The following is a 15,088-nucleotide window of genomic DNA, read 5'->3' on the forward strand; positions in this document are numbered from 1 at the left end:
GGGGCTTGGGGAACCACAGATGACACTACACAGGGGGTGAAGGCAGAAAAAGAGTGGGTGGAGGAAGCACCAGGTGACAGGCAGTTGCAGCAGGTGATGTGCAGCAGAGTGAAGCACCAGGTGACTTGTAGCATGGGGGAGAAGCACCAGGTGACACATAGGTTGGGGGCTCAAAGCAAGGCACAGCGAGAGAGAATAACATTCAATGCACATTGGGGGGGAAGAGAACCTGATAATATCCAGTAAGGTGGGTGGGAAGCACCAGGAAACGTCCAAGAGGAGTGAGTAGCACCAGGAGGCATGCGGGAGGGACTAGGTGACATGAATTACATAAGTGGAACATGCCAGTTGAACCACCCCAATGAGTGCACCCTGCATGAGTAAGTAGTGGCACAAGTAGGTTAGTCAATATTTTGATTCCCTCCCCAAACCCAGGTGTATGAGGTTGTAAACCAACACAATGCCTTGAGAATGAGGCCACTTTAAAAACTGGTTGTAAACTAAGTGGTGGCTTCCAAGACCTTTGCACTACATGTGTGAAGAAATAGGGTTATTGGTTGAGGGGTGTGGAAACCCTACTCAAGCAACAAACACAATCCTTTGCAGGGTGAACTATGAAAGGCACTAAATTGACCTGTGCTTAAACTTCTGGTAGCTTGGCACAAAAGCAGTCAGGCTTAACTTAGAGCCAATGAGTATTTATGCAGCAGACAAACAGTAATAAAGTGGAAATAAAACACAAGAAAAATCCCAAACGCATTTTGAAAAATAGAGTAACTTTTAATAAATAAAATGACACCAAAAGAGATAAATCCAGTCATTAAAAATGGAGTGATAAATTTTAAAAGTTTTTAGTGGAATCGAGCACGTAAAAAATGACAATGCCAACAGCGGATATCTGGATGCGCGAGGGTGGGTTAAAGTCAACAGATAAGGCTGACTCCAGTGCAGTGAGAGTCTGATCCAAGGGGTGTTTTGGCCCCGGTCTTGGCCTTCCTCCAGACTTAAAAATTCTCAGTGAAGCCATTGACATTGGCAGGAGAAAGCAGCAAACAGGAGAAACTGGACTTCCAGGCCAAGGACATCATCATCATTGGGGAGGCAGTCACTGTTGAGTCCGGTGAAGGTCTTTACCTTTGGACTTAGATGACTTTTTGGAACTCGAAAACCTCCTGCGGGACAAAGCTGCAGGCTGTAGCCAAAGAGGGTTCCAATAGGCCAGATACACTCACTGAGAGGTTCCGCAGGATTTGCTACTGCAAAGAAGAATGCATCAGTGGAACTGTAAAGTCAGGCCAACCGGCGATGCATCTTGGGCGAATCGGTTGGCAGGGATGTCCCAATCTTACAACAGTTCTAAAGGCACTTTTTGGTAAACATTTTATTTTAAGTCCCAGGTTTTAAGGTTAGGTAGGAGCACCACCTCGAACATTAAGTCCAAGGGTCCACCACTTGGGTGGGGTTAGTACTCACTCCATCAGAGTCCAGGTGCAGGGTTAAAGGTCTCTGGAGCTTGTTATGTCCCTGTAGCTCACACAGGGGGTCAGCTAAATAGTCCTTGGAGTCATTTTGGTAGTCAAGCAGCAAGGCAGACCGTAAGCAGCAGGGCAGTCATCTGGGGAGCAAAGTAGGTCTCATGCATCAGGGCAGTCCTTCTGAAGTCTTCCTCAAGTGAAGGAGTGTACTGAAGAGGTGTTCTGTGGTCACATATGTATACCTGGTGCCATCCTTTGAAGTGGGAGAACACTCTGGGTACCTCAATATCTGGCTATGGAAAGTTCCTTCCTTCCCCTGCCAAGGCTCCAAGAAGTCAGAAGTGAGAAAATACTAGTGTTTGGTTCGAAGTAAGTGCTGGCGGCTGCCCTTTAAGGTGTAAGTGGGGCAGGGAACAGCTTTGCCCCCAGCCACCCTGGTAGAATGGCGCATTCTACCAACACTTAGTGCCCCTTTGACTGTCTGAGAAGAATACATAAAGCCCAACAGCTAAGTCATTTACAGACATGTGACCGAGGTCAATGGCAGCAAGCACCAAATGGTTAAGGTAAGACAAATGCCAAGTTTCAAAAAGTAGCATTTTCGGAATTATGACTTAAAATTCAACTTTACCATTAAAGACAATTTTATCTTACAAGTCATTTATGTCCAAACTTGACATCCTTAACAAAAGTTGGTACTTATTTAATAAGATAGCTCAATGTTATCCAATGTAAGAGGAGACCTTAAACTAGTGAAAAATGACTTTAGGAGGTTTTCACTACTAGGTTTTTAGGAGGTTGCAACTTTTTAAATACAATGTATCCTGCCCTGTGGGCTTTATAGGGCCTACCAAGTGGTAGGTTATCTGTATTGAAAAGGAAGGTTTAAGCCTGGCCAAAGGTCTTATTATGCCAGATTGAATTGGTAGCTTAAAACAGCACTACAGGCTGTATTGGCAGGCTTGAGATATGTTTTAGAGGGGTACTTCTGAGCGAGGCAGAAGACGTGCTCCAGGCCCACTAGTAGCATTTAATGTACAGGCCCCAGGTATATGTAGTACCAAACAGTAGGGACTTATAAGTACAATAAATGAGCCAATCAGGTGTAGGACGATTTTACCATGTTTGAAGGAGAGAGCACTAGTGCTGTAGCAGTGGTAAAGTGCACAGAGTCCTAATGATAACAAAACAAATTCAGAAAACAAGAGGAGTTAAGGCAAAAGGTTTGGGGGAAGACCGAAGACCACACCAAAGGTGTCAGGTCTAAAAGTATGTTAACAAGCTGTTGGGGAAACCCCACAACACCAACCTTACAAATATAAGCTTTGTCTTGTCTAATTTGAGTTAGAGAACTCTCTCTCATCCAGACAGAGAAAGCCTTGATACATTCCTGGAAATGTAATTGGGCCAGTTCAGTAATGCCATCAAACCTCAAAATTATCTTCGTATAACATTCACATTGCAGAAATAAAAGAGAGATGAGCTGTGTTGTGGGGTTGTAAAAATACTGATAAGAGTACGGCTTACAAAGGATCCACAAGGCACACCACATGGCCAGTGGGAAGGGAGGGGGGCAGAATGCTGCTAAATATGAAGCAACTCAAACATAATTGAAACATTCATAAGCCCAAGTCTGAAGAATCAGATTCATTAGGATTTCATTTGTAGACCTACAATTGATAAAGAAATTAACTTCTAACGTAACCTGTTCTGTATGAGCTCTTTTGGGGAACGCTATTTAATGAGACCAGATTTTCTCTACAACAAAGCCTAATCACAAAGAATGAAAACTTTTGAAACAAAGTGTATATGGTAAGGGATCATGCAGGCAGAATGTATTTATAACATGGCGGAAAGACAAGTTGCGGCCTTTGTTAGCACTGGAAGGTTAGGCTGACCATTCTATGCAGACGGTGAAGGAGGGGAATGGGACAGGGGAGGGGTGGGCTTCAAAATAAGTAAGAACTTGATGCTATACTAATGGGGCCCAGTACTGTAAGACATTAGTGAGATCTGCCACTGCCCTAAAAGTGTTCTGTATAAATGTTCTGCTCAAGAGCAAGGTAAAGCATTCAAATGTCTTTATCTCAGAACAAAGACTTTACAGCAACAAATGTAAGGCAAAATGGCCACTTACACACTGTGTCTTTCAAAGACAGGAGTTGCAATGCATATCTGTAGTTAGTGTATTCTCTACATTTGGTGCTGCATCAAAAAAGGGCACTGTCTCGTAGGATTTACGCAAAGCCCTAGTGCAAATATAGTATCTCAGGTAGTTAATGTGCAATTATAAATTCATATTGCATTGCGCATACTGTTTAACAAAAACATACCTTTCATAATGAACATCCAGGAGTAAGCTAATGATGTGAGTACAAATCACAATATCTATAGTAAGTCTCTACTATTACACAACAGAAAGGAGAGCATTTTGAGTTGACTACAGGAACTTTTAAACTAGTGTCTAAGAAAAATATGCACTTCAAGTGCAATGGTTTTGGGTACCTTTCAAGAGTTGAGGGAGCTGGTGGGGTTGCAGCCGACGGAAAGATTTTTTTTATTTTTACCTAACTTACTGATTGGATGGACTTTGCTATTCCTAGTCTTTGTGTCTATTAGTTTAGCTTTGCCATGGTCACTGTTTTGTAGCCCTATGCTATGAGTGTGAGTGTTTTAATTCGCCTTTATGTTAAATAGATAACTGTTACCTGATACACTCACTCTGTTTTCTGTACCATATCTACAATGTTACATTATAAGGATGTATTTAAGTTCAACTTTATATAAAAAAAAAACTGTATATTAAAATTCTGTAATGACATTTTAAAAAACTAACTTTAAAAACAGTACGCCTCCAATATTACACTAGAAACTAGAACTAATTTGTAGGATTGCTGATGCATATAGGAGTTATTCCAACATGTGTTCTGTTATGCAATTAATTTGCGGTTAATGAGAAGTATAACTCAAGACAGATAGAATAAGAAGCTAGACATACATGCTGTAGTCAACTCTGCAATAGCGTTGTACGCACTAAGGTCCGAAAAAAAGTTAATAAGCATCTCACACCTTAAAATCAAGGGAAAGTAAATAGAATAAAATTAAACAAAAACATTTCTGCTTTCGGAGCGAAAAGAAGCTCTCATTCTTTAAAGCTAGAAGAGAAAGGAGCCCATTTTGTGATGACTAGAGGAACATTTACAACTTGTGCCTAAGAAAAATATGCACTTCAAGTGCAACAGTTGTGGGTACCTTTCAAGAGATGGTGGAGCTGGTAGGTTTGCAGCTGACTGAATGATTGTTTTTATTTTCACTTAACTTACTGATTGGCTGGACTTTGCCCTGCCTATTCTTCTTTGCTTCTCTTATTTTAGCACACCATGGTCACTGTTTTGTAGCCCCATGGAATGAGTGTGAGTTTTCATTCTCCTTCATATAAAACAGATGCCTAATGCACTCACAATTTTTTCTGTACCATATCTACAATTTTACATTATAAAGATGTATTTAAGCTCAAACTCATATACAAAAATGTATATTAAAATGCTATAATGGAATAATAAAAACTAACTTCAAAAAAAAGAAAATCTTTGCTTGAATACCTTACCTTTTGACTATCCAGAGAAGGCTTAGTAAAAGATATGCAATGGTGACCAACAAATACGCAAGTGGCAGACTGTAGCTGTAGTTCGCAAAGCTCACAATGTCCACTGTATAATATCCATAAAACAAATAAGTGACTTCAAGAAAGCCCTGATGAATGAGAAATAAGCACTGGATAATTATGAGGGGACACAGCAGGATATATCCTCTAATACATGGACACTGATAATGATTCTAATAACAATGAAAATGAGGCACCTTAACAAACTTAAGATATCAACACACAAAAAAGTAGTATAGATTAAACCAACTTGATTCTGCTACTCAAATTGCAGATAATCTGGATACATCTTGAATTATAAAACAGTTTTTTTCAAGTAATTCAACCTAATTTAAAGAAATTCAACCCAACATTGGTGTATGCCAGACCAGAATTCCAATGATTAAAACGTTTTTATTCAGAAAGCAATTCTTCAAATTGCGAGTGTCTTATATGGCTGCTCAAGTGCTCACAAGCATGACAAGTCAATTTTCTTTAGATTTCCCGTTTGCTACAAGTACCAACAGTGATTCCTCCACTGGAACCGTCATTAGGGTTCCACTAAGCAGGAGTTCTCCGCTTGTTTTGGGTTGGCTCCTTCCAGAACTGTACCAATGACCTCCCATTGACGAGAGGTTGAAACGCCATAGTTTACAGGCATATATAGACTTTGCCTATTGACCCCAAGGCCAGAAATATTTCAAGGATTCAAGAGTCATACTTCTTTTTATTTGTGATGTACTTTTTCACTTTTAATTCACATTGGCACTCTCTTCACACATGTGAGCAATTGATCACTCAATGATTGCAATTTAAAAATATGAAAATAAATTGTACTGATTTTCAGGGATATGGTTGGGTTTTAAATTCTTTGCTCAAGCTATTGAATGATCAAAACAGAGTATACATTTTTCAATTTTTTTTCAACTTGTATCTCTTGTGGAGAGCAACTGCATCTACAACAATAACCAAAAATTGGACTTATAAATGCGTGCACAGTGAACAAATGTTGCTTAACATGATCTTGAGCAGGCAAAGTCAGACCCCTCTACCTATATTCTGGTTACTGTTTTCTGTTTATATTAAGCCTATGTAATAAAACATTTGTGGGAAATATTGGGTGAAGCGCATTGTAGTATTACCCAGAGTAATTATAGCATGGTATATTCTAATCCTAGATACTCATCATAGTAGAATCACAGGTTTGACTTTGGTTAAATGGCATGAGTGGGAAGGTTTGAGCTGAAAAGGTGGGACCAGACTTCAGTAATTCAGATTCATAGATCTTCCCTCAGAAGGGACTGTTTCTCCAAAGACACAGATGTCTCAAAATACTGTTGGAGTAAATAACGCTGAATCATAACAAGGCACAAAGTACAAATGAATTATATGGAATGATAGGAATATGGGTGGAGCCCTCCAAGCCCCACAGGATACGTGCCTACATTCGCACAGATCAACACACTTTCTGTTCCTTTAGAAGAGACACATTTGGGAAACAGGGAAGCAATTACATTTTTTAAAAATGAAGGGGGCTCAGTTCACAGCACAAAACTGTCCTCCTTCATCAGAAGGCGCTCATATGGATCAGGCCTATGCTTTTTTTTTTAAGTGGACCATGCAGAGGTAGATTGGGAGGAAGTATTTGACAGTGCAAGGTAATTGAGGTGGCAACTCACACTAGATTGTGTTTATACATCAAATGGAGCCAAAGAATGTGTTGACTAACATTATATTACCTCTAGATCCATGAACCCTCACACAACTGGGGATGTGATTTTAATTATGTTGCATATGTTATGATAGATATTTTCCTCCCTATTGGTAATTGTAGTCAAGAAAGACAACTTTGGTGAGCAGAGCTGTCTAGTCCTCAAAGAGACATTCAACAAGGTACTGTCATTCCACAGCTTTGTCTGCCCAGCAGCACACTGATTTCTGCCTGTCTTCTCAGTGCGCAGTCAGGGTAGTGGCAGAGAATCCAAGTTTTTCTTGTAGCGTGGCAGCTGGTCTGCTCACTGTAACTCAACAGTGGGAGCGCACACTCAATCGCATTTGTCACAGCCCCCCCCGCCCCCTTGCTGAACTGGGCAGAAGTCCACTGCCTCAATTGGGATAGCCCCCATCCACCACAATAACAGACAGAGGTGCATATCCGACTGTTTCTTACTGTAAGTTGGCTTGCTAGGTTCAGATGGCCTCTGTTCAATTCAGGAGTATCCATCACTGAGGCACCTTCAGTGATTCCACAATGTATCTGGTCCAAGCGCTCAAACTGTACTACTGCTTGCCGCCATGTAGTCAGCCTTAGCCTTGTGCTGAGAATTTAATTCCTGACCTTTAGGATATCATCTCAAGGCTAAGGCTGGTTCAGGTGGTGTTCTACATACATATCTATACTCCATGAAGGTCATCTTTCTGCTCTTTCACCTTTGAATCATTGTGTTAATGAGTTCCAGTGTAGAGTTTACTGTATAGCAGGTTTTTTCACTATATACTTTAAAAGCGGACGTTTGGTGAAGAGCATGTACATCCATATTTGTTAATTCACATGTGAAACAGTAACATTACTTTAAGTTATTAGAACATAAATGTCTGCTTGTAACCAGAGGTACAGCTTCAATCAAAGGGATTACACATATACAAAGTGCATGTTAATACTTACTGTGCCTGAAAGAAGGTCAATGATGTAATTGTAAAAGTAAGTAAGTCCCCTGCTGCCAACAATGTACACAGTACATACGTGATCTGTAAAATATTAAACAAATTAATGAACTTTAAGTTTTTCTAAAGGAAACTACAATTCACAGTTGCAATAACTATTTGTGCACTGTTATAACAAAGCTACTTCTAAGGCATTATTATACAATAGGCTACCAATTTTAATGCATTACTATAGGTTCAGCATGTATTACTGAAAGTTTTTCGAGAGCCATTACCAAGACATTAAGCGTATGTTAGAGCTGGCATCCTTAGGTTGATCTTACCCCAGACATTTTGCCTTTACCTCCTGTTTTGTTGCTGTATCTTTTTGTTGGCCTTAGGACTTTGAGCACTTCACCACTGATGATCAGTGATTAAGTGCATGTGGTTCTGCCCTAACACATGATATCACTGATGTATCCACATCTGGCATATTTAATTTACCTCTAAGTCCCTTGTAGATTGGTATATCATAGGCCCAGGGCCTGTAGATTAAATGCTACTAGTGGGCCTGCAGCACTGACTGTGCCTCAGTCTTAGGTAGCCCTGTAAATGTCTCAGGGCTGCCACTGCAGGGCCTGTGTGTGCAGCCTGTCCCCCTGACTTGGCACTTAGAACCTCTTGCCAAGTGCAGAACTCCCCTTTTCTTACATATAGGTTACCCCTAAAGTAGGTCCTAGGACCATTAGGACATGGTGCCATGTAAGCAAATGGCAGGATATATAGTTTTAAGGTCTCATGGCCTGGTAATGAAAAACTCCCCAAAGTCATTTTTCATTGCTGTGAGAACTGTCCCTCTCATAGGCCAGCATTTGGAATTCCTTATAATAACTTTAAGCTGTCATTTCTGATCTAAGAGGAGTAGCTGCATCATGTTTAGTACCATCTGAATGGTAATAATAAAACCATTCTACTGGTAAAGTCAGATTTATTATTACTATTTTAGAAATACCATTTTTAGAAAGTTGGCATTTCTCTGCACTCACTGCCCTGTGTGCCCACAGCCTATCGCCAATCCACGTCTGGCTTGGGCTAGGTGACAGCCACATTTGTGCATTCCCTTCAGACACCCACAACACAGAATACTCAAATGCATCTGCATGTGTCTGCATACTGATGGGTCTTCCAGAAGAGGAGGTTGGAAGGGGCTCACACACCTCATAGGATAGTGTCTAGAGTACACAATAAGCGGCTGATTATCTCCCACTGATAGTCTGGAACCGAGGCTGACCTGAAAGGGGGACCTGTGCGCATCACAATAACTCTTTGTAGTCATCCCCCCCACCACACATCAAAAGCACTTTCTTGTATAAGTACACGATCCCTGACCCCCTAAAACTAGTACACTCCTGGACTCAAGGAAACGCTGCTGGAGTAAAGACTGCTGTGTGCCAGGATTGCCACTCTGCCAGGATTGACTGTTGTCAGGAACTGCTGCCCTGCTTCGCGTTGTCGCCCTGTTGCCTGTTGATCTCTGCCCGGTAGCCCACGACTTGTCCTTCAAACCTAGAGTGGCTTCTGCTTTCCTTTGCCATTCACCTTCAAATTCAACCAGGGCGGCTTTTGCCAAACTTCGCTCCTTGCATCTGTAACTTGCCCAGGGCAGCCCTGCTTTAGTTTGCCGCTTACCTTCAATTTCAACCCAGGCGGCTTTAGCCAAGCTTTGTTTCTTGCATCTGTAAGCTTCCCAGAGAACACCCTCTTTCCCTTGCTGCCTGCTTTCTACTTCAGCACAAACGCTTTCATCAACCTTTGCTACTCGCTACTATTCAAATTCAACCCAAGAGGCTACATCAACTTTTGCTGCTTACACCTGGAAGCCGTTTGTAGTGGCCCTGCTTTCCTTCGCCGCTCGCTACTCTCCGTCTAACCAAGCAGTTCTGCCCAGCCTAGCTGCACACTGCTCCCCAAGAGGAGGGCAACCAGGACAGAACCAGAGTCCATCAAGACATTGTATACCCATGCTGAGGTGTCCCCGGCACCACCCCTTTGACCTATTACATTTGCTCATTAACCTTACTATTTTTGAGTCTACAAAAGCTATACTTCACTACTTGTGAACTGTATCTGTATCGTGCTGAATTAAAAGTAACTAGATAAACAAGCTTTATTTTTCTACATTCGTGTGAAGTATTTTTCTGTGGTGTGTCTCATGACGTTATTGTGTGTGTGCTGCACAAGAACACACATTGTGTTCTAAGTGAGACCTGCCTGATCTGCGCCAAGCTACCATAGGGTGAACACAGGCCAATTTATGCCATGATATTTACTTGCTCTGACTGGGCTTGGGGTCCCTACTTGGACAGAGTGCATACCTCTCCCAACAAGAGACACAATTTCTAACAGCATATATCTAATTAGCGCATAGTTAGGGCACCATACTTTTATCAACTGTGCCTGTCACATAAACATTACTACTGAATGTATATGGAGCACTTATTGGATAAAACGTAGGAATTCATTTTTTGATTCTACAGAATAACAGTATTTTAAAAGAAACTATAACGTTATTACCTGCATTGTAAACAATGTCGCTGCTGTTAAAAATTCCGTGTCTGGAAATGACGATAGGGAGGGTGATAAAGGCAAACATCATAATAAATATAATAAAATTCAAAAAAACTAAGAAACGCAAAAATGAGAAATAAGATTGTATTCCAGTTCCAAATTTTCCTGAAAGAAATAATAAAAGATATGAATGATAAAAAATAATCTGCAATCAAATGTTATACATTCAAAGTTAGTTTCAATCAAATTTAGAACTATCACACAATGTTGTCTATATTTACTAGTGGCTACCTAGCAGAAAATAAATAACCCATGCCTTCTAAAACACACTTGATATAACCGACTTCCTAACAGGACAACAATAGATGATGGATGGTGACCAGCAAACACTGTCATAATACTGGATTTCTTTTTTACTAAAATACTGTACAGAAATGCTAAGAAAATATATTGCTGCACTGAAATCAATACAGGCTTTAAACAAAATCTAGAAGAAAAAAAACAGCGTAATAGTGGTTAAGTGAAAAAAATGAGAGGCGGGGAGATTATTTGTGGTGTCACGTGAGCAAAGCTAATTTAATATATTTATAAAAAGTACACAAAACTATATTTTTTAAAAAGAACCTATCAGGCAGGCCTACACCATTTTCTCAAATTCACAAAGTACTATGTTTGTTTCTAGTGGAGAAGCAGAAGGGGTGGGATCAGTTGAAAAGGTGGCTGGTCTGGAATGTGGAAAAACAGGAACTACAGAAAGGACAGAGGAGTTTAGAGGAGAAGACGACAAGCACTAACCTAAAAAATAAAATACAAGACAAAGGGGTAATGAATCGGAATGGGGGAGAGTTAACAAAAGGGTTAAATTGCGGTGTCACAGATTATTTAAATTGAACCAAAAAAAGACTGTGAAAATAGGAGGCCTTTTCTTGGAGGATTCTGCGGTTACTGGGCAGTATCCTGGATATCTACTTTTGATTAGCAGCTCATCACTGGACCACAGTACTGATGCACTTCAAATTTGATACCCAAGGGGCATACTGTAGCCACTTGACCCTCTCAAGGGAGTGAGCTTGAGTGTTGAAAGCTTACGCATGAATGTGGTGAAGCTTAGCAAATTAGAACCAGTGTGGCAATATAAAGAAGACTCTGTACCTTTAATGTCCAGCGAGTACTTCACAAAATTAAAAGTATGTTTATTAACAGGTAACTGAGTAGTAAATGTAAAAATAAGATAAGCAATGAAAACAAGAATTCCCTTGCACCTTCTGGACCCAAGGTTATACACCTTAGCGCTTTTAGAGCTCCCCTGTGCCAGACACTACATTTTGGATTAACATTGAGCAATTTGGCCAACACCATTGAGTGAGAAACACAAGCATTCAGGATTTGATATTATTACAGGGTTTTAATTCATGGGGCACAGGCAAAGATACTGATATGTGGGTTTTACATTGATGCCCCAACTTGATACCTAAAGGACATTCAAGAAGTTGAGTCAATGTCCGGTGTAGACATAAACATAGCTAACTTACCATTCCACTGTTAGGCCACTTCTCCAGTGACTGTGAATCCATGGCAGGGGAGGAAGGCAATTCTTGTGACAAGTGCTGCTCTTGTGCTTCAACACATAGAAGCAAGCTTCTACAATGAACTCACGCAAATGCCAAATGCATCCATTTTTGGTTTTGACTTTCACAAGGTAGCAAAGTTGAACAGCTGAGGCTTTTTACTTGAGACAATACATGTCAGATACAAGAAATGCAATGTCCAAGGAGGTTATTCTCACAGGAAGATTATGTACAACTTTATGTATATTGTCAGCATGCGAAATAAAACTAACTTTTTTGTAGATAATCATTATTCCGAATATATAGCTAGTTGTGTAACTTATCTGTACTTACCAGGGAGAAGAAGGAATGCCCTTAAGCAGTGATACTGTTATAGGAGTGCATGGTATTATAGCCAAGCACAGCATCTAGGTGCAAGTGTTCTCACCAACCAAAACCTGTTTTAGAGACTGATGCTGTAATTCATGGAAGTAGCTTTCCCAGGCCAAAGATCAGCATTGCATTGCTTGTTAATGCCGCAAGTCACACAATTCAATGACAAGTGGCTGCAGGAAGAAGTGTAAATCACATTCAAGACAGAGTAGCATCAGCGGTGGTGTGCATGGACCTTAAAACCACTTGGCAGGTGACTCTACAGTGGCAAATATTGGAATGTGGCACTCGGGTCTCCCATGGTTATCAGGTCACTGAATATGATGGTTTACTCAAGTAACAGCATGAAGGAAAAGGCGGGGAACCCTCTATGGATAACAACTAAGAGACAGGATGAATTCCAAACTTTACAAGAAACCTCCGTTAAATGTATTTCTTCTACTTTATGTGATAATTTAGACAATTTATGGTCCAACTTACAAATTATCTTTTTTCAAAAAATGATTATACACCAACTAAATTCATACATAAATCATTTACAAAAATATATAACAAACCCCATCTTTCCACACTTCATACATTTCAACAAACACGTTATCAGACTCGTACACCTCACCAGTACAAAAAATATGACTCCAGGCTATGCACAATCTTCTAGTGCCTGAATTTTTTTCATCTTTTGTTGCAACACTTTTGGTTGGCGTCTCATGGATCTAGTAAGGCAGTTGATGCACATTTCGGTGGCCACATTAATTTGACTGCAACTTTATTCAGTACTAAACCATCACTGGTCAATTTATCAAACCGTAAAGCTGATTGGGTTAAACAAAGCATAATAAAAATACCTCTTTACTTTTTTGTTGGCCATAGGAAAACTATAATATCTAATTTTTGTTCTTTTGTTGCGGACAGAAACTAACTTCTCCTTCACCTTGAGCTTATACTTCTCTGTGTCCATTAAAACTATGCCTCTTTCAGTATCACAGAGTTATATGGTTATGCAGGTACCTTGTTATACATGATGTAGTGATTCCATTTCACCTTCACTCAAGTTATTACATTCTTTGAGTAAGTAACAACGGAGGATGAGGTATATGATTTTATTAAAGCAGGTGATGGTACACTTTCTTTTTCCATACACTCTGGATGAACACTGCAGGAAATCACCTGGAAGGGGGAGGGGGTGTATGTGTATACATATGGTCACGTGTGTACTTATGTATATGCACCCTAAATACAAAAGACATTGTGCACAATAATAGTTACCAGGCAAGCATAAAGAACTTTGGTGACTTTGAAAAGTATCAATATATATATTTTGGCACTATTGGTGAGATACCATTATATTATAGCAATTGTATATTATAGTTTTCCTATGGCCAACAAAAATTAAAAATATATTTTATTATGTTCTGTTTAACCCATTTGTGTGAACAACTGCAGGTTAGTGCTGACAAAGGTGGCAGCCAAATTAACTTAGCCACTTAAACGTGTGTGGACTGCCTTGTGCATAGTCACATTGTTTTTCTAGTGGTGTGGTGTGCGAGTCTGATAGTATATTGGTGGAATGTATGAAGTGTGGAAAGATGGGGTTTGTTATAGTTATAGTTAAATCAAGTACTATGTGAGATGTATTTGCTTTAAAAAATGCATATAACTATGTGAATGACTATACAATTCAATTGAACTTTTGTAATTTTGTTTATGTATGAATTGACGTATAATAAAAAAAATTATAGAAAAAAACAATTGTAATTTAGATCACATATTGTATATATGATGACAAAGTAGAAGAAATATAGGCCAAGGGGGTGTGTTTGTGGTGTAAATTGTACAATGATGACATAGAAAGCACTTAGGCTTCAAATGGACTTCTGGTTGCTAAAGAAAGAAGCGCACAACAATGATGCGACAAAAGACACAAGGCACTTCACTCGGACAGCATTTTACACAACGATGTAGTAGTAGTTCATTGTTTAAGTTTTATATTAATCCTTATACAATAAAAGAAAAATCAGTCATGTACCTCAAAGAGAACATTCAACATAAATAATTAAAAACAAATTATGAAAAATATACACTAAGGCTGTCCGACCTGTGCGCCGCCATTTTGGCTCAGTTTATATACACCAATCACAATGTGCTCAATTACCATATTTCATGTAAGAACTGTTTAAGTTACAAATATTCGCTGCATATATCATATAAATAACAGTTAAATACTTCATCTTTATGATAATAATATACATTTGTTTTTCAAGTGTCAATTCTTAGATATTTGTGATTTACGATCTTTGACCCAACGCAATGTACTATGCCATCCCTCACCAATAGTCCATAATAGCACCTCAAACTACTCAATTGACAGTCATTTAAAATTCATCAAGATTATACCTCATTAATACTATAACCCATATTAATTCATTATTCTCCTGTAAGAGGTTGACTGTTTTCTCATTGTATATATACTTTGGGAGAAGACCTGTATTCTCCTTTCTTCAATATAAGTGAATATACATCTCTTCACTGCTGTTCAACCCGTTGGGTTCTTTGGTATCAAATGCCAATATATATTTGGATTCCAATTTTCTTAAATGTTTTTCTCTATCTCCTCCCCGAATATCTTTTTTAACTCCATCTATTACGCTATATGTTATTTCCTCTACTCTACCTCCATGTACTTCATGTATATGTCTAGCAACTGGATATGCCTCATCTCGATTCATAATTGTCCTCAAATGTTGCAGAATTCTTCTATGTACTTGCAATTTTGTGTTGCCTACATACATTTTGGGACAGCTACATTTTAAAATATAAAC

At 39.4% G+C, this 15,088-nt stretch overlaps 1 protein-coding gene across 1 annotated transcript in view; it reads right to left on the reverse strand.

Moving 5' to 3' along the window:
* The window catches only part of TMC7 (transmembrane channel like 7), a 304,277-nt gene that overhangs the window by 177,470 nt on the left and 111,719 nt on the right, over nucleotides 1–15,088 (reverse strand). The window contains exons 4-6 of the mRNA XM_069210233.1: nucleotides 10,336–10,494; nucleotides 7,784–7,866; nucleotides 5,083–5,228 (exon numbers count right to left, since the gene is read on the reverse strand). Coding sequence (XP_069066334.1) covers nucleotides 5,083–5,228; nucleotides 7,784–7,866; nucleotides 10,336–10,494 — 388 coding nt within the window. The remainder of the gene's footprint in view (nucleotides 1–5,082; nucleotides 5,229–7,783; nucleotides 7,867–10,335; nucleotides 10,495–15,088) is intronic.

The sequence above is a fragment of the Pleurodeles waltl genome, chromosome 10 (genome assembly GCF_031143425.1).
Source record: "Pleurodeles waltl isolate 20211129_DDA chromosome 10, aPleWal1.hap1.20221129, whole genome shotgun sequence".
NCBI classification, from domain to species: Eukaryota; Metazoa; Chordata; class Amphibia; order Caudata; family Salamandridae; genus Pleurodeles; species Pleurodeles waltl.